Source organism: Ailuropoda melanoleuca, chromosome 4, assembly GCF_002007445.2.
Source record: "Ailuropoda melanoleuca isolate Jingjing chromosome 4, ASM200744v2, whole genome shotgun sequence".
NCBI classification, from domain to species: domain Eukaryota; kingdom Metazoa; phylum Chordata; class Mammalia; order Carnivora; family Ursidae; genus Ailuropoda; species Ailuropoda melanoleuca.
This window is the reverse complement of record NC_048221.1, coordinates 53,748,378-53,774,194: the sequence shown is the minus strand read 5'-3', so window position 1 is coordinate 53,774,194 and position 25,817 is coordinate 53,748,378. Positions and strand designations below refer to the sequence as shown.

At 42.8% G+C, this 25,817-nt stretch overlaps 2 protein-coding genes across 3 annotated transcripts in view; one reads left to right on the top strand and one right to left on the bottom strand.

Annotated features, from left to right (window-relative positions):
* XPC (XPC complex subunit, DNA damage recognition and repair factor) overlaps positions 1–11,591 on the bottom strand; it is a 28,543-nt gene extending 16,952 nt beyond the window's left edge. The window contains exons 1-4 of one of the 2 annotated variants that reach the window (XM_019801225.2): positions 11,381–11,591; positions 5,658–5,853; positions 3,416–3,534; positions 717–840 (exon numbers count right to left, since the gene is read on the bottom strand). In XM_019801225.2, coding sequence (XP_019656784.1) covers positions 717–840; positions 3,416–3,534; positions 5,658–5,853; positions 11,381–11,483 — 542 coding nt within the window. In that variant the 5' untranslated portion in view covers positions 11,484–11,591. The remainder of the gene's footprint in view (positions 1–716; positions 841–3,415; positions 3,535–5,657; positions 5,854–11,380) is intronic. The other variant, XM_002920685.4, reaches the window with a different exon arrangement.
* A 165-nt stretch (positions 11,592–11,756) lies between these two features.
* On the top strand, positions 11,757–24,604 carry LSM3 (LSM3 homolog, U6 small nuclear RNA and mRNA degradation associated). Its single transcript, NM_001304870.1, is given in 4 exon segments — positions 11,757–11,795; positions 13,876–13,986; positions 16,727–16,822; positions 24,517–24,604. Coding segments are annotated over 4 exon segments (309 nt in total). The 5' UTR covers positions 11,757–11,774; the 3' UTR covers positions 24,598–24,604.
* The last annotated feature ends 1,213 nt before the right edge of the window (positions 24,605–25,817 follow it).

Genomic DNA, 25,817 nt, shown 5'->3' with positions numbered 1-25,817 from the left:
CTCAGGGACATGCTGTGAAGCGCACATCCTCCCAGGAGTCCTCCCTGCCTGCCCCACCGCGGATTCCCTCCTCCGCACCAGTACTTCCCTGCTAACTGGTGCACACTCATTTCTCTCGTGCTGTGCAGCTGTTGAATCTCTTTCGTGCCTGTGTCCCATGCGTCTATCCTCCTCCCTCGTGCCTAATAATGTGCCCATCACAGAGTGGGGCTCATTTGCCAGTTAACCACCAGGCACTGTGCTCACATCCCACAATGGCCCCGGGGATCCTGGGATGGAATGGGGGCTCCCTGCCTCAAATGGCTCAGTGTGATGTGGTGCGAAAGCATGAGTGGCGAGTTGGCCGGACAGGGATTTAAATCTTGGCTCATCTGCTTCCTGGCTGAGCAGCTCCTGAACTGTTAATTTCTCTGTGCCTCCACATCCTCATTCACACACTACCTTCAAGTTTAAGACGATGGACACTCTGCAAAGTCCTCGGCACACAACAGATGTTCAACACTAAGAGTTTCCTCTTCCCATGTCCTGCCCCAGCTAGAGGACAAACCAAGATTCTCGTTCAAGTCCTCAAGGGGAACCCAGGGCTCTCACCTAAGGCTCCTGACCACACTGGTACTCGGCCCCAGCCTCCTATGTGTTTCTCAAAAGCTCTTGTTAAGGAGCAGCTCTCCCTAATTATGTGCGACAGGAATCTAGAGACAAGTGCCTAATCTTACCTTCTTTCCCTTGCTTTTGCCTGCTGGGGTGTTTCAATCTCTATCTCCACTGGTTTCACAGGCAGGACGGATTTAGAGAAGGCTGCATCTTCTCCCACGTCACCTGGCACAGGCTCACCAAGTTCTAGCAACAATTAATTTTTTAAAATCAGTAATAACAGGGGCACCTAGGTGGCACAGTTGAGGAAGTGGCCAAATCTTGGTTTGAGCTCAGGTCATGATCTCAGAGTTATGGGATCAAGCCCCGCCATCAGGCTCCATGCTCAGCGTGGAGTCTGCTTGAGATTCTCTCTCCCTCGGCCCCTCCCGACTGCACTCTCTCTCTCTCCCTCCCTCTCTCAAAATAAATACATAAAACCTTTCTTAAAAAGTCACTAACAATGATAGCTAGCACACTGAACAAAAGGGAGGTTCTGCAGGGAGTGAAGAACAGGTGCAAGGAAGGAGACCCCTACTCCTACAATGCTGAGTATCTCAAAAATGCCACAGACTGTGCTATTTTACATTTATTTCTCATTTAACTTGAACAACCCAGAGAAACAGCCCTTAGAGGAGGAAACTAAGGCCCAGAGATACTGAGTTGAATTAGATCCAGACTCTAGTATCAAGGAGCTGATGCTCACGTGTGTTTTAGTAGAGACTTAGTCTTTCCCCAAGAGAAAAAAAAAAACAAAAAACAAAGAAGAACGATTTCCTATTCTGTATTACTACCATAACCCATATCACAATTTGCTTCAAACAGGCATGACTTAGGGGGTCTTCCACCCCCAATCGCAATCTTATAATGATAAGGAATGCATCTTTTTTCTCTCTTTACCCTCACCATTGCTTATGAACGCTAGCTGAAATAAACTGATTCGCCGACCTGGATCTCACTGTGAACTTCGTTAGCAGAGGCCCCTTTAAAGAGGCTCTGGGCCCAGAAGCAGTGACACCCCATTGGTGATGAACGCACCTAATGCCAAGATCTGGTTTCTACACACCAGTCACTAATGAAATGAGCCAGGGCCTCCGGGAGAAACAAAAGTTGATTATAGGTCTGGAGCAAGAAGAGTATAGGATGGGCCTAGAACATCTTCTTATGCCAGAAAACAGAACATTTTAGAGAAGAGCCCATGTCAAAAGGACACAGTAAGGTAGCTGGCTTAAAGGAGCTCTCACTAGCCAAATCCAGGACAATCTGAAGATGAGAAAGTATAATGATGATAACACATAACATATTTAATGAGTTTTAAAAATATCTCTAAGTCCATAGTGATACTCAAAATAAATACAATTCTTAGAGAGCTCTTCTTTACAGATCAAAGTCACTGATAAACGCATATGAAATGAGATTCAGAAAGTTCCATTTTGCGACGCTCAATACAATAATCTCTGATTCAGTTACAATCAATGCGTACTAAAAACTTCTAAGTAAAAGTTACTGGAGAATAAGATACACAGAATCGGAGTAGCACCTGAGATGGTTAATGACAGAGGGAAAAAGTACCTTTACATTGCCACCATCTGGCAGAACCACCCGTACGACCACACTTAGCATCACTAGTAGGGCAAACTGACATAGGAGCCTCTTAGTGGATGCAGTGTGAGGTACAAAGCTATGACATATTCTTGACTCCCCCCCAAAAAAAAGGTTTAACCTAAATTCGATCAAGCCCTAACTTACAGTTTATTAGAAACCTGGGGATACTGAAACATGTTTACCACCACCCTGAGATGCCTGTTTATCAGACAAAACTAGAATGTGAGACATCCCACAAATGAGGTGGCCAGGACTCTTCAAAAACAGCAGTGCCACGAAAAGCAAAAAAAGGTGCTGGGTGAGGTGCGCTGTTCTAGACTAAGGAGGTATACCTCACATCTTGATTAGATCCTGGATTAGAAACAAACAACAGCTATGAAGGATACTTCTGTAACAATTAGGGGCTTTTCGTTTTCTTAAATGTGAAAATATTTTATCATGCAGGAGAATGTCTTAGTCTTAGGAAATGCAGGAAGTATTTACAAGTGAAATGCCAGGATGTCTGTGACTTACATTCAAATGGTTCCATGGTGCATATTTACCGAGAGAAAGACACAGTCACTATGGCAAGTGTTAAATTACTGATTCTAAGTGAAGAGTCTATGTACTACATTTTCAATTTCTTTTGTATGTTTTCAAAAATCACTTTCAAAATCAAAAGCTGGGATAAAGTTAGGCTAGACAGAAGAAATCAGGGATGATAACATTAGCCGCCATTTATCGTGAGCATACGATGCTTTAGGCCCATTACATCTGCAAACCTTTCCTCCTCCCCTACAATCCCGCAGCCTCGCCTGTGAACAGCTCACGGTGAGCATTCAATGCTTACCAAATGCTATCGGTGACAAAACTCTGCTCTGACAGGTGGGTTTGCTTCTCACACAGCTGTACAAATGGCAAGGCTGGGCTCTGAACCCAGATCTCACTACTCTCCAAGCCCGCGCGCCTTCTGCGAGATGCTGCTATTTCCCGACCTACTCCGCTGACAGCCACGAGGGGAAGAGAATACACAACCTTCTTTGGTAACCTAGTTATGAATTTCTCCTTCCATCAAAAGCAAGACCCTACTGCAACCTCTGGTCTTAGTTTCACAAGGAAACAACGGGATTGCAACTAAGTGACCTGAATCCAAGCAGACTCAAATGGAAAAGCGGATCACACAGCTCTGATGTTTTACCTTCCACCTCTTCCCAATCATCTTCGCTTTCTTCCTCATCGTCTCCTTCACAGCTGCCTTTGTCCACAGGAGCCTCTCTCCGTGGGGGGTGTGCCTTCTTGCGGCCTTTTGCGAAGTCCCTGTGTAAAGACCACAGGAGGGCAGGTGAAGAAGGCCCACACATCCTAGTGCTACATTTAAGCTAAATGGAATCCTCCTCTTTAGAGCTTTCTTCTGTTTACTGAGAACCTGTTGCAATTGTTTAAAGATAATGGGTGAGCTCTGAGCCTCATTCCCTCCATCACTGTGGGTCTCAAGGGCTCCTCAAGACGGCTGTAATCATCAGTCTAATACTATTATGTGCTGTCAAACAGAAAGAATGCAATGAACCTACAGCCTAGAGCTGTGTGAGGGAAAACACAGCTATGCCTGGAAGTGGTACAGGAAAAGTTAGAAGAAACCTAACAATGTGAGTTCCAGAAGTAAAAGCTGTGGTATGTATTACATATGCACAGGCGGACACCACACTGAGGAAGAGGGAATTCACATGTGCTGATCATACCATGAGCCAACTCGGATGACTATTTCTCCCCACCTCTACGATGTAAGGAGACAGAAGCTGGTAGAATTCTAACCTCAAGGTATGTGGGGATGTGTCCACACACAGGTACGTCGCAAATCACAACAAAAGCATGGATAGCTAGCTAGTTAAGGGTAACTACGCAGATAAGCAGCTAGCTGAATATTGGCCGAAGATCCAATGGTTGCTAACATGTAACCCATTTTTGCAATTTCATATATAAAATGAGTTCAGAGCACAGTGACTTTTAGCTTTCTAAGGTTTGATGTGTGGTATCAAGTGAGAACGTTATCTAAGATTTGAGCTCGGACATTTAAAATAACCAATCCTGTCTTCAGCTCTAAAAATACATGCATTCCCTTTGCAGCCGACCACTTTCAGCACCACAGAAACAAAAACTTCTCCTTAGAATAAAAGCAGTGGAAATGTCCATGCGCTATGGATTTGTAGCAGTCGACTCTCAACGGAGACGGCAAGGGGGGCCCAGAGCTTTAACTGGCAGCATCCTAGTAAATGCGTACATGGTTTTCTCTGGAGAAAGAATTCAACTAGTGGGGAGAGGCGACCAGGAAGCAGGAACCTCAGAGGCATGCTTTCTCAGGAAAAGTCTAAGGGAAAAGGAGAGATGACCTGAGTGCAAAAGTCACTGTTCACTGCCTATTACTATGCATGCTCATTCAGCCGCAAAAATCCTGGCTCGGGTTTCTGCCAAAGAAAAGGCCCTGCCCTAGATGCCACAGGGCCTACAAACACAAACCAGGCGTGGTTCCAGGCCTCGGAGGGCTTGCAGGGAAGTAAGCAGGGGCACGTGGCCTGGGCACAAGTAAGAGCGAGAAATCAGAAGACTGTCGAGTGGATGGATTCTGACCCACGTCTTCAAGGTGGAAGAAAGCATTCCAAGCGGAAGGAAGGACGAGCACGATTCAGAGGGAGCAAAGTCTGAGCATCTGGTGAGTGAGTGTGTGACAAGAAGTCCAGCTGGGTGCAAGTGGCGTGAACATGAGGAGAGCAGTACAAGAGAAAGCTGGAATGGCAGGCCAGTATTTTAGGTATGTAGTCATCGCTGCACAGTAGGAAGAGCACTGGACCAGGAGTCAGGAGGCCTAAGTCTCATCTGGTTTTTGCTACCATCTGGCTGGATAACCACAAATAAATCCTTTTCTGCCAGCTATCATTGCCATCTGAAAGGTCTGAGAGGCAAACTATATACAGTTGACCCTTGAATAATGTGGGGTTGGGGCACCGACCACTCACAGTCAAACACCCGCCCCAAACTTTCGACGCCCCAAAACTACTAACTACTACTAGGCTACTGTTGACTAGAAGCCTTACCAATAACATACAGTTGAATAACCCGTATTTTGTATGTTATATGTATTATATACTGTATGCTTACAATAAAGTAAGCTAGAGAAAAGGACATGTTATTTTAAAAAATCACATTTACAGTGCTTACCGTATTTATAAAAAAACTCCACGTAGAAGTGGACCCATGCAGTTCAAACCTGGTTGGTCAAGGGCCTACTATAATTGCTAAGAAGAATCTTACTAGTGGTCTGAGGTCCAGCTGGAGGAGTTTAAAGATCCCAACGTTTGCACGGATCCCAGTGACGAGCAACAAGAGACTCCCAGTTCCCGGAGGGCACAATCAAGACTGGGCTGGAAGCTTTTCAGCCATCTCACCTGAACTCCTCCCCATCGCTGAGGGCTTCATCCTTCACCACCTTGGGGTTTTCAGACTTAACAGTCACCTGGGCCGCTTTCTTTTTGACTGGAACTTGGGCGGTGCCCCCAGGATCACCGCAGCCTCTCTTCCTCTTGCCTCGTGAGACTTTGGAGGGAAGGCTCCTCTTTAGAGCTTTCTCGTCTTCCAAGACATCTAGATGACCACACAGAACACGAGGTAAGGGACACAGGAAAGGCGGAGGTGGTGTGCTTTCACGGGCAGGGGATGGAAAGCCCCCTTCTGTCACCTCCTTCCAGACCCCACTTCCATGGCCTGGTCACCATCCCAGATTTGTTCCACAACCAGCCTCCCACCTCCTCCTGCCTCCAGCCCAGTTTACACCCTGCACTCCCAGTGAAAACTGACTTCCTTTATCAGGGTTTGGCTCTACTCTCTTGTGGGGTTACATGGAATGCCACATGACTCCAATAAAATCTAGCTTCCAAATCTCAAATTTCAGCCAATGGGCAGGAAGGAAAAATACATCAATCTGCGAAGTAATACCTTGCTTATTTATTACCTGCCAAGACCAGTAACTTTAGGAGTAACCCACTATTAAGTGAAACGGTTTGAGTTCATAAACATGTCCAAGTTTTATCACAACCTTACTATTACTCATCAATGTTTCTGCTAGCTTTCAAAACCAAACCCTGCTCAAAACCTACTTCATGCAACCTTTCCAATCTAAACCAAAAAGTATATTCATATACCAACCATCTCAGCAAGCTTAGGGTTGGAATAAGACAGTAATCATTCAAAAATACATTTCCTTAAAATAATTACTGTTGGTCTTGTTAAAGAGAAATTTTAAAAATGCACAGGCTGCTGGCTTTAGTTAAATTAGGGTATTTAAAGGTATGGTCTGTTTCTTTCAATTTTCAATAAAGAATAAATAACACAGCAGGGGACATTCTATTTTGCAAATATATTCATAAAAATAACCCTGAATCTGAAATAAAGCATCTTCCTTCGCTTTGCATGGCTCTGCTTCAGTTAATTTTGGAAAACAAAAATACTTTAGCCTTTTTTGAGGTTCCAAAAGGAGCAGCAATGTTAGCCTAGTATCAGATTGATTCCTTTCATTTATGGTTTGTCCTACTGACTCTACAAATAGATACTCACATTCCCCAAGAATATACTCTTGCATGGGGGAAAAGATCTCTCTTTTGATCCAAATAAAATCATAGTTTTAATAAATTTCTCACAGTAGAGGGGCATTCGTTCCAACACTAGATAAAATCACTGATTCGGTTCAGTTTCTTTAGAATGTTCTATAAAAGGAATTTATGCATTCTCATGTTTTAAACATTTTAAGGGAAACACAAACAATTTCAAAACTCTTCAGAATCTGGAGACACTTCTTGTTCCAAGGCCAGAAGCTGCTGAAAGGTTTATGACTTGGCAGTTTGAGTAGGATGTCCTTGATATCAGGATTTCTGGATCTTTTCAAGCGTTTTAGCCCTCTAGGAACAGATGTGAAACAAAGATGCGAAACACTTCACTTTTACTAATCTAAAAACACAGGTGGGAGGATACTTCAAAAGCACTGTTTCTTCCTCACCAAACTTATTTGGTTGGTTAAAAAGCCCAACTGTGTGAATTTTTGTGCTTTGAAGAGAGAGTTAGAGGAGTTAAAAGGGGGACAAGAACGGAAACAAGGAACTGTGAATCAAAAAAACTCCCAGCGTTCTTTTTGTACAGTCACCCCCCCCTTACGTGTGGTTTCAGTTACCTGGGACCAACAGTGCGGAAGCACGTGACCCTCCTTCTGACAATCTCAAGGTCAACAGCCCAAGGCTGCGTCACAAAGCCTAAGTCATTCACCTCATCACTACGCATTTTATCATCTCACATCACCATAAGAATTAGAGGGCTGAGTACAGTATAACAAGATATTTTGAGAGAAAGAGAAAGCATTCCCGTAACTTCTACTACAGTATATTGTTTAAACTGTTCTATTATTAGTTATTGTTAACCTCTTACTGTGCCTAATTTGTCAATTAAACATTTTTTTAAAATATTTTATTTATTTATTTGACAGAGACAGAGAGCACAGGCAAAGAGAGAGGCAGGCAGAGGGACAGGGAGAAGCAGGCTCCCTGCTGAGCAGAGAGCCCAACATGGGGCTGGATCCCAGGACCAGGATCATGACCTGAGCCAAAGGCAGAGGCTTTAACCAACTGAGCCACCCAGGGCCCCTGTCAATTAAACTTTATCATAGGAATGTAAATATAGAAAAAAAATAGCATTTATAGGGTTTAGCACAATCCGTGCTTCAGGCATTCGGGGTGGGGGGGGTCTTGGAACATATATCCCTGTGGATAAGGGGGGGACTACTGTAATACCCCCAATTTTGAAAATCTGAATGGCCAACCATTACGTACATACACTGGAATATAATTCAGTCATCTTTTAAGACAAATGTAAATGACATATGGTAAGACGTTAAGCATGCAAAATTGTTTTTACTGTATGGTTTCCACTACTTAGAAGAACAGACTAGTGGAAGGAAATATACCATTATTTCTGGATAGTGGAAATATAGGTTACTTTTTAAAAATTCTTTACATTTTTTTTGGGTCCCAGAAAATCCAGAAGCTATCTTCTAGGACTCTCCAAGATCTAGAGCCACTAACCAGCCTCCTTGAGCTCAAGGTGGCCATTTCAGAAAGGCAGGAACTGTCACTTTGGTCTGCTTGGCCTTCTATTGAGATTTTAAAATACCTGCAAACTGCCAGTGGCATCTCACAGCACTTAGAATAAAATACAAACTCCTTAACTTGGTCTCCATACTAAGGGTCCTGCCCACCTTTCCCACCTCAATTCCTACTTGCCTCTCACTGTATCCAGCCAACCTGCCAAGCTCATTTCATTTCCTCCTAAGTCTTTAAACTTATTGATTCCTCTGCCTAGAACTCTTCTCTGAGAACCCCCTTTGGGACATTCAATAATCGGTTCAAAATATCACCTCCTCAAAAAGGCCTTCCTTGACCACCCCCGAGGCCATTTATTACCTCTTTTACTCTTTTTGTATCTCTCATCACCATGTGAATTTATTTAACTTTTTATTGTCCGCCCCTACCAACCCCTCCCCAGAGACTGTAAGCATCATGACAGCAGGGACCTTGCCTGTCCTGTTCACCACTAGAATTTCAGTGCCTAGAATAGTCCCTGGAAATAGCAGGTACTCAGGAAATATTTGTTGAAAGAATTAATGATTCACATCAATGAAAGCATTAACACAGGGAAGAAACATGAAGAAATTAGAGCTGCCCTAATGGAAACAAGGAAATAATGTGGGAGACTGTTTCCTCTGACCCTCGATGTTGAATGCAGCCAACGTCACCTTCTTTGGCAGGCACTGAGGTGCTGTTAGAAACCACACTGAAGGTCGTCAACTGTAGCCCAAACCACAGCCAGATTTTTCCTCCACCCAACCACAGCAGAGATTGTGACTTTTCCTGGAAGTTGCCTTGGGAACTTCCTGGTAGCTCCTCTGGCTGTTTCAGTGAAGCTTGAGTGCACCCTTGCCTACACCTAAGCTCCAATGACAGAAGCCAGCCCATCTGACTACCTGACAGGGACCATGGCAGGAGCGTCTATCTCATTGCAAACTCAAAACCACCCTAAAGACAGTATTATGTTGCAGAGATGAGGGTCAGAGAGTTCTGTCCAAAATAATTCATGCAAGTGCATATGAACTACTAAGTGTTGGTGCTGCACCAACCTGGCGTCCAGATACAGTGCTCAGCTGGAAGGAATGGTACCCAGGCGGGTGGAATTTCCATCAGATTACAACTTTTTAATTTTCGAATTGCCATATATTCAGAATACATTCCCTCTGACTGGAATAAAAACCGTTTCCCAACCATTTGTTGAAATGTTACTCATCTTAAAAGTCGCAGATCAAATGTAACAGAACATTTCACAATCTCTCCAGTCAAACTTGGTTATTCCTTCAGATGCCACAAAGCCTGCTACCTTCTTCCTAGATACCACACTTGTCTTGAGTACTTTGTAAATGTCAACACTACAGCACTCTAAGCATCTCCAAGTAATCTCTATCTCCCATGTCAACTAGCTTCTGCACAGCACATACTAGGTACCCCAAAAGTGTTATCTGAATGAGTAAATGAATAAAATGGAACTCATAGCATTAACTGTGAGGTAAATCACATTCTAAGTTTAGAAATGACTTCCATTTGCCTGTTTACTAATGGATGATGAACTTATGTAAAGAATCACAGGATTATTAAATCTAGTGTCATAGGAGCCCTTGCTGGTTACCTTATCTATCCAGATTATTTTAGGAACCCCAGAAGTCCCTTCTACAGCATGCACTATGCAATTATTTAAGATACTTATTGCGTACTTAATAAATGCAGGGAAGGAGAGAACTATGTAGGACACAGCCAAAAATAAAACACATTTTCATAAACTTAAATTGTGGTAAGATAGGTGATCAAAAAAGCAGCAAATAAATTAACAAGATCAATACATTATGTGACAGAGGCTGTGAGGGCCTGTGATAAGGAGAACCTGGAGAAGATCACCTTAGATAAGGCACTCCAAGCGGTGTGAACTCTGAAGGAATGGAAGAAACCTGCCACCCTAGAGTCATGGAGGAAGAACATCAAAGGCAATGGCTCAAGGTGAGAAATAACATGACATGTTTGAGGAACACAAAGGGGAAGCCAAGAAGGAAAGTATCTGGCAAAGAAAAGAGTCATAGGAGACAACAAGAGAAGTAGCAGCAGCCAAATCATGTAAGGTCTTGCAAGCCATGGTAAGGAATTTGGATTTTAGGCCAAGAGCAATGGAAAGCCACAGGTTTGAAGTAGCAACATGGCATGTTTCAATTTTTTTTTTTTTAATCACTTGGGCTGCAGGGTGGGAAAACCACTGCAGGGGTATAAAGGGACGTAGGGAGACCAGTCAAGAAGCATCTGTAATCGTTCAACTGAAAAGTGACGGTGGCTTTAGGCAGGGACTGTGACCATGGAAATAAAGTGAAGTGAAAGATTTGAGATACAGACGGATTAGATGTGTACGTTTAAGGAAAAGGAGGGCCTTCCTTTAACAAGTGGGTGAAGGGATCATTCACTGGATGGGAAAGGTGGGGGAAAGGACAGATTTAAAGGGGAAAATCAAGAGTTTTGCTTTGCCCTTGACAAATATAAGAAACCCATTTGGTATACAGGTGGAGAAGTCAGGTTGGATCCGAATCTGGAACTCTGGGGTGAGATTTACTGAAGATATTATTCTGGGAGCCCGCACACTACAGCACTCTGGCCAGTCCGTTTTCTGGGGCCACAAAATAACTCCAATGCCTCTTTCCCTATTCAGCCCTTTCCATCTGCAGGAGGCAGGACTGTATCCTGTGGGTAACGGGAGCAGGAAAGAGACTACGCGGGAGAGCCAATGGCAGGTAGGGCTGCAGGGAACCGCCCAGGGCGCATCACTCCTCAAGAGAACTAATGCGCAGCAACTTCGGTAAGGACCAGAGCAGCGACACCACCCCCTGCCTCCCCCTGCAGCCGAAACCTCGTCTCCTCTGGGCAGATGGGCACGGGGCTGCCTCCGCCCCCCACCTCCAGGAGTCCCGCCTCCCCGCTCCCCGCACTTGCCTCCTGCCCTCCTCCAGCATCTCCCCCTAAACCCGGCTAGGTCTCGCTCTCACCCGCCTCCTTCTCCTCACGCCCGGCCACGCTCTCGCCCTTCGCCTTCCGACCGCACGGTTCACCTCCCTGCGGCTCCCTGCGGGCCGCGCGCTTCCGAACCATTTTGCCCAGGCAAGACTCCCCTCGAGAGTGACGCACAACACCGCGGGAAGCTGAGTGCGGGCTCCGCCCCAAGCGGGGCGGGGCCCGGCCACGCCCCTTCCTTACAGCTCTAATCTCCGCCCATGAAGCTTCGCCCCAGCCTCAAATGACCAATACAAACCGTACGAAGTAAGACTGCGCATAGCAGATCTCTTTCTCCTTCCGGCGCATTTCATCCTCGAATTTCCGGAGACAATAGCGAGAGGCTCGCGTACTATCGCGAGAGGCGGGAAAGGGCGCAGGGTTTGAAACATGGCGGACGACGTGGATCAGGTGAGTGAGTTCTGAGAGGCTCGTTCCAGAGCGGCTTCTCCACTACCAGTCCTGGCCCTGCTTGGCTCTGCGTACCGGGGCTGCTTTCTCCAAACTCACCGGAAGGTGGCCTGTCATGGCGCCTGTTTCTGGGTTATCACGGCTTTAAGCTGCCTTTTGGTAACCGCGCCCCCTCCGAATTTTGTCTCAGGCCGTGAGATGTTTTCCTCTTCGAAGCCCGCCTGAAAGCTAGTTATTCTTCATGCTGTTTACTTCTTTTCTTTTGAATCTCATCTTCGTCTGCAGGATGGGAATGATTATCTCTGCCTGCCTCACGGATTCTGATAGCGTGATAATAAAGCTTACTAGTTATTATTACTGAGCGCAGCAGTTGTTACTCATTCAACAGATACGTAGTAAACATCAGCTTTATATGGTTAGACACCGTTCTGAGCACCAAGGACCCTGGCATTGACGAACGTGATCCTGTGCCCGCTTAACCTACTGAGCGACCCAGGCGCCAAGAATAGGAGTTCTTTAAGAGCAGGAGTTCTGGCCACCATCCTTACCATCCTGTTTAGAACAGTGCTGGAAACACTGAACAAATAATTTATTGAGCAAATGAATTGGTTAATCAGGGAGGCTTCTTTGAAAAGGCAGCATTTAAAGCTCTAGGATGAAAAGTATGGATAGTGGGCATTCTACAGTAAGGCTAAAGGAGCACGAGGGCTCTGTGGTCTGTATCTTAACAGTATTACTATGTATTTGTTAATATGCCTCTCCCCACTGGAATGAACTCCTTGAGGGCAGGGACTGATCTATCATGATCTAGTAGTTGGTTAGCTGGTCCTTAACAAACACCTGTTTGACTGGGGATGGGGGCCAATTCAGATCAGTTTGGGTTTTTATCCCCCCACCCCCACCCCGGGTCTAGCTTTTTAGGGCTGTAGAGCCTGTAACATTCAGTCGCATACCTCCACTAGCCTAATGTACTCACTAAAGAAACTCTCCTTGAATAATCTTAACAACTCCTGGCTTCAGCCATCCCTTGCATTTGGATGACTCAAAGTTATCTTAGCCCTGATCTGTCACAGTTCTTTAATTGATAATAACAAGAACCATTTCTAAGTACTCTCAGATTTCCAGGTACTTTTTAAAATACATTAAATATGTTGATTTAATACGTTAGCTCATCTAATACTCAAAAGAATCATGAAGGGAAGATAATGGCTTCCTCATTTTACAAACAGGGAAGCTGAAAATTAGAGATGGCATGATTTTTAATCTGAATTCATAAGTATCACAGGGTGCCTGGGTGGCTCAGTCGGTTAAGCATCTGACTCTTGATTTCGGCTCAGGGTAGTGAGATCGAGCTGCATATGGGGCTCTGCACTGGGCATGGAGCCTTCTTAAGATTCTGTCTCTCCCTCTGCCCCTCTGTATGTGACAGCAAGTGCTGTCTCATAAACTAATTAATTAATAATATAGGTTTGAATTCATACGTATCAGATTCAGGAGTTGAACCCATACTGCCAGACTTCAAACCTGGTGCCTTCAACCAGCATTCTATATTGTCTGCTAAGTATATTCATCTTGCCAGCTAGTTGGTACCCTAAACTCAACTTGACCCAAACTGAACCCATAATCTTCCTTCAAACTTTCATCTTTCCTTAGCATTCTGATTAGTGTGTGGTAATCATTAAGTGAATGTTTTTCAAATCACTAAATGATACTTGAGATAAGGTTAAAGTCCCAGAGAATGACTTCCTGTAACTGAAATTGGGTCAGGCAGTTTGGATTTTGAGGGAACAAAGTACAGTCATCATTATTTTGCTGTATAACTCCTTCCTGTGTGTGTGTATATTTCAGCCTTCATTTGTATAGTATTTACTGTGATCCAAGCTCTGTTCTAAGCCTTCATATATGTCATTTAAGCCTCACAACAACAGTATTAGGTAGCCACTATTATTACTCACATTTTACAGATTCGGAGACCGAGACATAGAGGGCTTAAGTAACTTGCCCACAGTCACACAGTATAGCAATGATTTGAACACTGCACTCTCTAGTACTGTATTACTAAGCCTGTTTCTTTTATCAGCAACAAACTACCAACACCGTAGAAGAGCCCCTGGATCTCATCAGGCTCAGCCTGGATGAGCGAATTTATGTGAAAATGAGAAATGACAGAGAGCTTCGAGGAAGATTACATGTAAGTAAATTTATTAAATTACCTTGAAATCAGATTATTTCCTTGTTGTCCCTTCCTAACCCTACCCCTTTGAAATATAAACACTCTCCAATGTAGAAGAGTATTTTGAATGTAGATAAGAGAAAGGTAGGTCACCCATGTTTGTACAAGCCAAATACAACTGCATTTTATTCATATATGTTTTAAAGATTTTATTTATTTATTCGACAGAGATAGAGACAGCCAGCGAGAGAGGGAACACAAGCAGGGGGAGTGGGAGAGGAAGAAGCAGGCTCATAGCAGAGGAGCCTGACGTGGGGCTCGATCCCGTAACGCCGGGATCACGCCCTGAGCCGAAGGCAGACGCTCAACCACTCTGCCACCCAGGCGCCCCTTTATTCATATTTTTAACATGTTTTCTCCTAACAGAAATGATGTGTTTATTAAAGAACATTTTCATTTCTTTCATTTTTTTCCCTTCTGTTTATTTATAAATAGTATTTACTCTCCATTATTTCAGTGATCTTTCAGTTACTGGTATGTACATAAATTTTTGTTTTCTTGTGAGAAAAATTAAATAGCCCAGAAGTACATAGAGTAAAAGGTGAAATCCCATTGTTTCTTTTGCTAACGACTTAAAAATTGGGTCTATGGTCTTTCAGATCTTTTCTGTATATTTATACATATATACGTATACATGTGATCCCATGCATATATTTGCACTGTATATACCACCTCTAAATAAAAATGGATCTTACTATGCATATTTTTTTAAAGATTTTATTTATTTATTTGATAGAGAGAGTGAGAGAGGGAACACAAGGGGAGTGTGAGAGGGAGAAGCAGGCTTCCTGCCAAGCAGGAAGCCCGATGCGGGGCTGGATCCCAGGACCCTGGGATCATGACCTGAGCCAAAGGCAGATGCTTAACGGCTAAGCCACCCAGGCGCCCCTATACATATTTTTGGGCACCTTTCTTTTTCACTTAATCTTTCTTGGAAATTATTGATCATGAGTGTGTAGAGATCTCCTTTATTCTTTGTAATGACTGCTTAGAATTCTGTATATGGTAATGGTGGTTTTTAAGATTGTTTTCAATTTCTTGCTATTATAAATAATGCAGTATGTACATACATATTTCTTTGTGTATATCTGCAAATATTTCTATAGGATTGGTCCTTTGAAGTGGTCCTATTAATTCGTAAAGAGTATACTGAACGTTTTGCCTTTTCTTGACAACTTGTTGCTCTCTGGAGTATATTGTTTTTATTACTGGCATTCTACCTTAAGTGATTTAAAATAGCTAATGCTTATTGAGCATTATTTAACATGCCAAGTGATTTTATTATAAATGTTTTGTATGGGGGCACCTGAGTGGTTCAGTCGGTCCTGGGATTGAGCCCCACCTCAGGCTCCACACTCAGCGCAGAGTCTGCTTGTTCCTCTCCTGCTCCCTCCCTCTCTCTCTCTTTCTCTCAAATAAATAAATAAAAGATTTTTAAAAAAATAAATGTTTTGTATGTAATACCTTACTTAACCTTTATAACAATCCTGTGAGGATAGATACTCATTAGTCCTGTTTTGGATTTGAAGACTCTCAGGCTCAGAAAGGTGAAGTTACCTGCTTAAGGTGGCACAGCCAGTAAAAGGAGGGCCAGAATATGAACCTAGGCGGTCTGACTGCAGCCTTACTCTTAAGTACTCTGTGAAACCTAACGGTAAAGAACCTCCTGTACTTGGAAAGGAAGTAGGGCCGCAGGGAGCCAGTGGTCTTAACACACAGCTAGCTTGACGAGAAGAGGAACCCCTGGAAATGGAATAATGGCAACTTTGTCAAGAAAAATAGAATTGCCCTTAATCACGTGGGCCAGTGGCATGTGGACAGTCACCCAGGGCAGATGTGTTGTCTAAGCTCTTGGAGGCTTCTTCTGTTCCCTTCTAGACTTGATTGCCTCTATTACTAAATGGCCCCCAACCTTTTGTGTGTGTGTTTTCTGGCCCTCATGTATAGATTTTTGCTTTTGTTAGTGTGCTTTGCTACCAGTTCCCCACGTGGCTGATTGACTACCTTTATTTTGATGTGAGCTGGTAAACTATTTAACACTGTTAGAAGTTAGCCTAAGTGGGTTCTGAACAAGGCCCCTGGAGTTTCACCTTTTAGTAAAATACATGAGCTTTGGAATTTGGATTGAGGACATCCCTGAATATCAGAATTGCAACATTTATTGATTGAGCCCACAGGTGCCAAACACAGTTTATTTTGGCTAGGTTGTAAGTGGGCAGGGAGTTGCTCTACTTAACTTTACATGGTGGTGGTTAGTGGAGGACAGGGAGGGTTGAAGGGCAGTGCCTTGTGTCTTTGGGAGACTGCAGTGCCATCATCTTAGCAGTTAAAGAATTTTATTTCCTTTACTGCCTCTTTCTTGTCATGCTGTTACAGAGGGAATTGAAAGAAGTCTACTGAAAAGTGATGAATTTGCTTTTTTTCATAATTGAATCTTATCATTGATGTGACTGCCTTGGATGACCAATAGAGTGGACACTTTAAAAAAAATAATTTCAAGTTATTTTGAGTAAACTCGTTTTGGGCCATATAAACAGCTTTGCATTTTTATCAGGTCAATTAAATTATCACTGGAAATAATTTATGAGGAAACAGTGTACTACTAGTGTATTTGTGGTATAAGTATTGTGCGTAAGGCTTGTTCATTGTTTCTTAATTTGATTATTAAATTTCTTGGTCCCTTACCTTTCCACTTCAGGCTTATGATCAGCATTTAAATATGATATTGGGTGATGTGGAAGAAACTGTGACTACCATAGAAATTGATGAGGAAACATACGAAGAGATATATAAAGTAAGTCATACAGTTCTGTTCCTCACTTTTAAAATGTCAATTATTCTTAGTATCCAACAGCTTCACACTTACAGGAAGCCTTTCATGATTTGATACCTAATTGGACTCCGTAAAGTATAACAGCCAAAAGCAAAAGCTTTGGGGTCAGACAGACCTGGTTTCCAGGACTGGTGTGGCCACATACTATCTGGGGTACGTCGGGCCAGGGAATTAACTTGGCAGATTTAATTTCCTCATTCTTAAGCAGGAATACTACCACTTACCTCATAGGGTTGCCAGGATTCATGGATACATGAGAGTGTAAGATGCCTGTGTGTACTAATATAAGCGTGATGCTGGGCAATGTTCTTATGTTTGATATGGATCTGAGCTATCAATAATAAAGACTAAAACTGAGAAATTCTCAAAATACTCCTTAAAAGTAATAGTAAGCCTATTACATGTTAACGTAAGTAACATTCATATTAACAATAACTAGTAAAACGAAATGGTGAGAAGCATCTTTATTTTACCTTTTTACAAGTTTCTTTAATACCTGGCTTAACTGATGACATCTAGATTCTCACATCTTTCTCTGCATTTAATCTTTTATGATGCGTTATAGTTGAAGAAAATACAGCCTCACAGAGAGGTAGTTAGAAAAGGGAAGAGTACTTTTTGTGGGTATTTGCCTCTGATGCTACTTTAAAACTCAGCAAGTGGTAGTTTCTTAGTTGCGGAACGCCTGGGTGGCTCGGTTAAGCGAAAGGCAGGTCCTGATCCCACGGTCCTGGGATCAAGTCCCACGTCAGACTCCTTGCTCAGTGGGGAGCCTGCTTCTCCTCCTGCCTGCCACTCCCTCTGCTTGTGCTCTCTCTCTGACAAATAAACAAATAAAATCTTTAAAAAAAAAAAAGGTTAGTCTCAGTATGGCATCTGAGACTATTATTAGTGAACTTTTCATACTCTTATTGTGTGCAAATTCATTGGTTTACCTTTGTCCTTTCAGTGCATCTTTGACAGTGCAGGATTCTGTAACATCAGGCACTGGTCATTTGGAAAATATTAGTTTGTGGCGTTATGCAGATCTTCTGAATGTTGGCACATTTCATTGTTCAATATTAAAAAAGGAGATCACACTTAAGTCTTCTAAGTATTGGGAAGCCAGTCTCTGACCCTCCTAGAGCATAGTGGTTTAACATGTACACTCGGATGGTAGGACTGGATTTAAATCTTGACTCCCTCGCGTACCAGCTATTTAATTGTATCACACTACACAGCCTGTCTGTGACAAGCCTGAGGTCAGTAATAGGACCCACTTTATATAGCTATTGAGGATTCATTGAGAGGTTACATGAAAAGCCTTTAGATTAGCGACAAGCACATAGTGAGTGTTCAACTGTTAGTGTTTGTTGGTTTTTGTAGTTCTGTTTTATCCTGACTTTCCTTCTGTCTTCAACCACTGCTGACTCCTTTGCAAAGTTTCTTTTTTTCTCCCTGTGAACATGGGCTTTTAAATTTTGATCTACATTTTTTTTTCCCTCAGCCATGTCATTTAGTCATTATCATATGTGATAAGCCATGAGTCCATACCAGTAATCAGTACAGCACCAAAGCTTGAGCTCTTCACAGATCTAGGCTCAAATTTTTGCTGCCGGTGATTAGTTTCATGACCTTAGGCAAGTTATAGAAACTTCCTAAGCCTTGAGGGCTTCCATTAGATGACACCGGTGCCCGCCTCCCAGGATTATAACAAGATGCAGGTATGTGTAAAGCTTTGGCATGTGGTGACTGGTGGCCATTATGATTATGGATAAACCTGTGTCTCCAGTTTCATTCCTTTTCTGAGCTTCACTCTTTCATATCCAGTATTCTAATTGAAAATATTTTCACTTTGGATGTTATCTTGAGGTCAGTGCATCTAAAGCTAAATTGCTGGTGTTCTTCACCTTCAAAACAAGGTCATTCTCGATTCCCTATTTCCGTTCATGATTTTCTATTATTTAGACTGTAAGTTGCAGAATTTTCTTGGACTTCTCTCAGTCACACTGATAATAACTAATTCAGTTGATTTTTCCTTCACGCTGATTTAAATGTGTCATATTCTTTCCTGTTGCCATGACTCTGGCTCAGGCACTTCCCTTTATGTCCACCTCCATTTCATCCCATGCCCAACTGACTGCCAAAGTAATAGTCCTCAAATAATGCTTTCATTTGTTACAGTCATGCTTAGAGACATGTAAAGCTTTCTGTGGTCTGTAGAGCAAAGCACAAGTTCAGGCTAGGTTAAGACCCTCCACAGCGTGATTGAAACTTTCTAGTCTCCTCTCTAATGATTCCTCTGGCCACGTTGGTACACGCGCTGCTCTTTCAGAGTGTGCCCTCTGTAGTCCTGCTTCTATGTCTTTTCCCATAATGTGTCCCCTAACTGGAATGTCACCCTTGTCTCTTTCCCTGCAAAGCCTGTTTCAAGAACTTCCCCAGTCCTGATTCCTCAGTGACACTTTCTCTGACCATCTGGACCTTCTTTCTTCCTTTGGTCATTTCCTCCTTTGGTTGGATCTTTTAACCTTTGGCACTCTCAGCTGACACTGATCTTATTGATTCTTCATTTCTATATCCCTTTTCATCTTGTGAGCTATTTGATAGCAGAGCCCAGGACATTATTCATTGTGTTCCCCATAGTGCCATGTTAGCTACAAAAGATGAGTATATGTGCAGGTTGTTAGAGGAATATGGGGGAGGCGAAGAAGCAGAGATAACAAAGTATAGCTCTTCCTTAACTTACAGGGTTCCAGCCTGACAAATCCACTATAAGTTGAAAATACATATGGTACACCTACCAAACATCATACCTTAGTCTAGCCTACCTTAAACATCTCAGAACACTTACATTAGCCTACAGTTGCCCAAAATCATCTACCACAAAGCCTATTTTATACTAAAGTGTTGCATAATCCATGTAGTTTATTGAATAAGGTACGAAAGTGAAAAACAGAATGGTTGAACGTGTATTGGTCGTTGACCCTCATGATCACATGGCTAACTGGGAGCTGTGGCTGCTGCCACGCCCAGCATCACGGGAGGGTGTTGTACTGCATATTACTAAGCCCAGGGAAAGATCATAATTCAAATTTTGAAGTACAGTTACTTATGAATGCTTTTTGCTTTCACACCACAGTAAAGTCAAAAAATAGTAAGTCCAAGAATAAAAAAAGAGATAAAAGTAGAGAGAAAATATCCAGGAACAGAATAAAGAAAGGGGGGAAAGGAAACTAATACATGTTGAATAACTGCTGTGGCCAAAGATTTACAGGTTTTATTACATTTAATCCGGTAACAGTGAGGCCAGTGGTGTTATTCCCACTTTCTAGCCAAGGAAACCCAAGTTCAGCTAGGAAAAGATACGGTAAGGATTTCCAACGCCATCCTAACTGCCTTTAAAGCCTGGTGAGTTTATTTCTATGTGTTAGGGCCTGGGGCTCAAAGTAGTTGGTGATGGAGTTGATGGACAGTGAAATCTGCAAGTTAGCAGGAGAGCACTAGTTCTTCTGGAGAACTCAGCAGTAGCTGAGCTAACGTGGGTAGACTGCCTGTTCTATCAGTCTCTAGGATCTGGCAGACCATGCTTGGTCCCTGCTCTTGTGGGCTTTAAAATCTAATTTAGAAAGTGCCCACTATACAGAAAAATCGTGGGTGCCTTGAATGTGAGCAATTAGGCAAAATAGCTTTAGAGAGAGAACACTAGATATGGAAAACTATTCTATCATAACATAAACTTATACCATAAACAAGTGGAAACAGGAGGGGTTAGAGAACTAACCTTTGCTGAATGCCTGCTGATGTCAAGTGCTATGCTATCCATTTTATATATATCATATGTAATTCTAACAGCTCAGTAAAATAGGCCTAGGTTAAAGCTAATTGGCGTTACTATCGCCAAAAAAGTGTATAGTATGCAGTATTTCCCAAACTTATTTGGGAAGTACCACAGTACTTTTTGTCTTAAGAAGACATACTGCTACATAACAAATTACCCCAAAACTTAAAAGCTTAAAGGCACATACATTTATTACCTCACTATTTCTGTAGGTCAGGTATCCAGACTCAGCTTAGCTGGGTCTTCTGCTTCAGGGTATTTGATGAGGCAACACGGGGCTGGAGTCTCATCTGAAGGCTCAGCCATGGAAGAATCTGCTTCCAGTTTCACTTACATGGTTGTTGGCAGGATTCATTTCCTTGAGGGCTGTTGGACTGAAAGCCTCAGTTCTCGCCACATGGGTCTCCACTACTTGGCAGCTTACTTCATCAGACCTAGCAAGAGAGTTAGCTAGCAAGATGGAAGTCACTTGCTTATATAATCTAATCATGATAGTGATATCCCATTACCTTTGCAGTATTCTGTTGGTTAGAAGCAAGGCATAAGTTTCACCCACACTCAGAGGGAAGGGAGTTTCACAAGGGTGTGAACACCAGCAGATGTGGGAATCATTAAATGTAATCGTAGAAGCTATTTGCCTTGGAAAATGCTGCCATGTTCATTTCTGTTCACTGAATCTCCAGAAAACTATCATTGAATTAATGGAGAATCATTACAGATGAAGTGGATTCCATAGGAAGGGAAGCAACTTTTTAGTTCAGAAATATGATCACTGAGTAAGGAATTTGAGTAAAATATATAAATTATCTTAATGAGCCCAGACTCACTAAACTTGCCGTCCTCGAACTCGGTGCACCTTTTGCAACTCGAACGAGACTGGAAGTACTGCTTCCTAACAGACCGCAGTCATATGACACTTGTTTCTTGGAGAGTGATTCTCAGACTCTGCCCCTTAAAGCGGGAGCGTTGGCCTCGCCCTTGACCGTGTTTGAAATGCAAACTCCTGGGCCACACCCTGACCTATAAATCGAGACTCCGTGCTTGGAGCCTGGAAACCATCTTAGGAGCTGTTGAAGAGGTGACTCTGTACGCACGTTGTCATCTGAGAGCCACTGCCCTGCGAGAGTGTTGTAGGGAAGAGTTAGATCACTTTTTCAGAGACCATGATAGATAAGTGTACTTGAGTTTAGTATACTAAACTTTATAAGTATTTCTTGAATTTTAGTGCGAGGGATTCCTTTATGTTAGTTCCAGTACCCAAGAAGCTCATAAAATATAGTTTTTACATTTTGAAAAAAGTTATGAAAACACAGCCGTCATGAGCATGCTATAAAGGTGCACACTGAAGACACACAAGTTGTGTCTCTCCACGGTGTCGGCTTTATTCAGTCATGAAGCAAGGTTATCGTAATTATAAAGCAGGTCCAGAATTCCAAACTCAATGACATTTCACCATGATTGACTTGGCGTCTTACACGGCACACAAAGCAGACAAGACAAGCCACACAACAAACAAAACATGGAGGGCAGGAAGTTGATGAACTAAAGGCCGAGTCTGTCTGTGGACGCGCAATGGAGATAAGGCCTCAGTCCGGTCCAGGTCAGCTCTCGGCACTTACTGCTTCTGATGTTCAGTGAAGGACCTCAGTTCTGTGTGGAGATCAGTTGGGCAGAGAGCCTTCGGTGGCAGCTGCCTTTTTGAAGTGGTCAGAGAGAGGGGTCCTTGTCTGAGGTGTCTGACAGTTGGCTGCAAAAATCTTCCCATTTTTTTTTTTTAAGATTTATTATTTTATTTGAGAGAGAGCGACAGAGATAGTGAGAGCATGAGCAGGGAGAACGGGGCGAAGCAGGCTCCATGACAAGCAGGGAGCCCTATGTGGGACTTGATCCCAGGACCCTGGGACCATGACCTGAGCCGAAGGCAGACGCTTAACCTACTGAGCCACCCAAGGCACCCCAAATCTTCCCATTTTAAAGGGATTTAATCGGTCTTGGGCCCCTGCAGACCTCCTCCGCTTCTACTTGCTGTCAGTTCTGGGTGTCATCAGCTGGTACTGGTCTCGGCGATCTTAGCTGCTCCCATCATTGCTTGACACAGGCCCCTGCGTGACATGAGTAACTCCATCTTGCTCTCTACAACAGCTATTACTAATATTTTCTGCCTGGCAGAGAGGCAGTTCTCTCTGTCAGATCTACATGGGGTCACTTGTGGAATAGATTCCTAGAACCTAAAAGGGTGAATTTATTACCATTGCCCCTCCCACATCCTCTAGCAGAGCAGGGACAGGATAATCACCAAAAAAGGAAAAAAAAAATTCCCTTTGGAATGGAAACAGAGCAGCATCTCCTGGGGAGGTGTGAAATGTTCCTGTCCTGGTAGTAGTAGAAGTCTTTTGTCTTTTAGGTCAAGTGTGTCCCATGTGATATTTGGGACATACTTACACCAAGAAAATTCTTTTCTGTTTATCTAGAATTCAGATTTAATTGCGCAGTCTATATTTTCATTTGCTAAATCTGGCAGCCCTAAATGGGGGCTACAGAGTTTTCACAGCCAAGTTCTTGCTTATGGTGGAAGACTGAAATAGTCAAAGGCTTTTTTAGCCAGGGTTGGTTTCTTTGAATGCAATTTCTTTAAAAGCTTAGGACTTCACCTGTGTCTGATCTCTTCACTTCCAAACAATTCTATGGGCCAGTAACTTCAGTCAAAGTTCTTGCCTATACATGGCCTGGCGGTGCCTTTGTTTCTTTAGTTTCTTCCCTCAGTTCTGTTCCTCTGCCTCTGATTAATGCTGACCCTTAGGCCATTTGCTAAAGTAAATTTGGGTGGGAAAGCAGCTCCCTTAATCTGATCCTTGCCTCAGGGCTGAGTTTGTTTAACTAAGAAGGCTTACAGGGCTTGGTCTTCAAAACTTTTGTTCCTGCTATTGTCTACAGTTTGGAATCTAAAAACAGTGGGCTTTTTGAACCCTGGGAATCCTGTTTCTTGTAATCTTTGCTTGAAAACCAGCTGGCTCTTACCTGAGCTCACCTCTTACACTGCCTTGCTGAGTGCATCAGCAACTAACATTTGGCTTTTTCCCGCCTCTTCCCCTAGAACCTATGGGTTTAGGAGGCCCTTTAGACTACTTTCCACGTCGTTGCAGGTAGCAGTTGTACCCTGTGATTTGCCAAGGCATGAGAGGATTTCAGATATTCCATATCTGTTTCCTTACTGCCTAAGGCTCGACCTGTAGACTAGCGCCCCAAGATATTCGTCCCACATATGTGAGTGGCACTGGAAGCAACAGCTAAGCTCAGCACAGCAGAATTTTATTTCTCGCCCACATAACAGTCCTGAGTGGAGTTTGAGTTCAGCACGATACCTTTCTTCCTGGTACTCAGTCAGAGACCCAGGCTTCCTCTGTCTTTCGGCTCTGCCATCTCCAGAGTTCGTTATCTGAGTCCCATCTAGTTGCGTGGGGAAGACCAGGAAAGGGCATTAATAGAAGGTTAATGGGTCAATCACTTCTGTTTACTTCTCACTGATTAAAACCCCATCCCATGGCTGCACCCGGTTGCAGGGGAACATGGGTAGTGTGGTCTAGCTATGTGCCAGGAAGAGGAGGAGAATGGATTTTGGTGGATAGCTCCAATCTTTGCCCACATTGTTGACATCCAGGACAAACAAGTAAATGGTTAATATGGTGGTTTTTTGTGTTACAAAGGTAAGTAGTCAGGTTTTTAAATCAATTTGTGTTATGATGAATGTTTTGTTTTCAAATTGCTCTCTCAAAAAAATAAATACTACTACTATGTATTTGTATAAACGTGTTCTGTTTTTGTTTTCCTCTTCCAGTCAACAAAACGGAATATTCCAATGCTCTTTGTCCGGGGAGATGGTGTTGTACTAGTTGCCCCTCCATTAAGAGTTGGCTGAAACACAGAATTAATCGTGTATGGAATATAGGAGCTTTTGTATGTTGCCTCTTTAAATGTAGAAGACATTCAAAAGAGAACCCTGCGTAAATTTTGATATTAAGAAATGGCCAAGGATTCTTCCACTCCTGAAATGAGTTGATTTGCAGATAACTCAAAAATTCTTAAGCTAAAGGGCATTTTAATTTTTTTCCAACCCTTTCAATAAATGTGATCACCAAGATGCAGAACTCTTTTTTTCAGGAATTGATTTGTTCTGTTGTTTTCTCAGACAATTTCCGACTTTTTTCCTTTAAATTAAACTCAGTGTTTCCTTTTTTGATATTTTTTTTTTAATGCGGTCTCCTGTCTTGTGAATTCTTTAAAGTAAGCACACATCTTACATTGACTTTAGTTGTACACGTTTATCTGTGCATCTGCTAGGTTTGAGGCACTGTGGAGGACTAAAAAATACATTTTTGCCAATATGTGTCCTTCCTTCGAGTCTTCTGGGGAGGCAGTTCTTTAAACCAACAATTGGAGGACAGGGAGGTTAGTGCTAATAGAATAATGCTTATTGGATGTCATAAGAGCACAGAGAATAGCGCCCAAATAAGAACAGGTTGGGTGGGTGGGTGTGGAGGTGGTCTCGTGCCATTGTAAATGTTAAGGTGGCCATGAGCTACAAAGCATGATTTCTGTTACTTCTACTTGGTCTGATTTATCTCTAAGGTCAGGCTCTGGTGATATATACCTGTGTGGTTTGGCTTGGTCAAATCTATCAATCCCGCCCATAGTTTATGACTCAAAGAACATTTTCCCACTCTTGGATCACAAGCCACTAATGATGACAGGTCTGCAACAGCATATCTGAGTGGCACAATAAAACAGTGGCAAAAAGCAAAGCTCTTTATTTCTAGCTTCAATCAGTCAGCACTTAATGCTTGAAAGGGAGAGGGAAGTGTATGTATGTGTTGCAGCCTCTAAAACTTTATTTATACAGGACTTAGAACCTGACATCCTCTACTAAGTAGGCTGTACCATTTTGAAATGTAGCAATCTGATACATGGATGGCTGACCTGTAAATATGCCGAATGTGTGTTTGTTAATCCATTATCCAGCACGATATGCTAACACATGCACAATATTTTAAGCCATGTGCAGGAAAGATGCTTTTGGTAAACATTGTAATATAAAAAGTTTCATTTTCATTATTTATTGTACTTGTCCCTGCAAGTTAA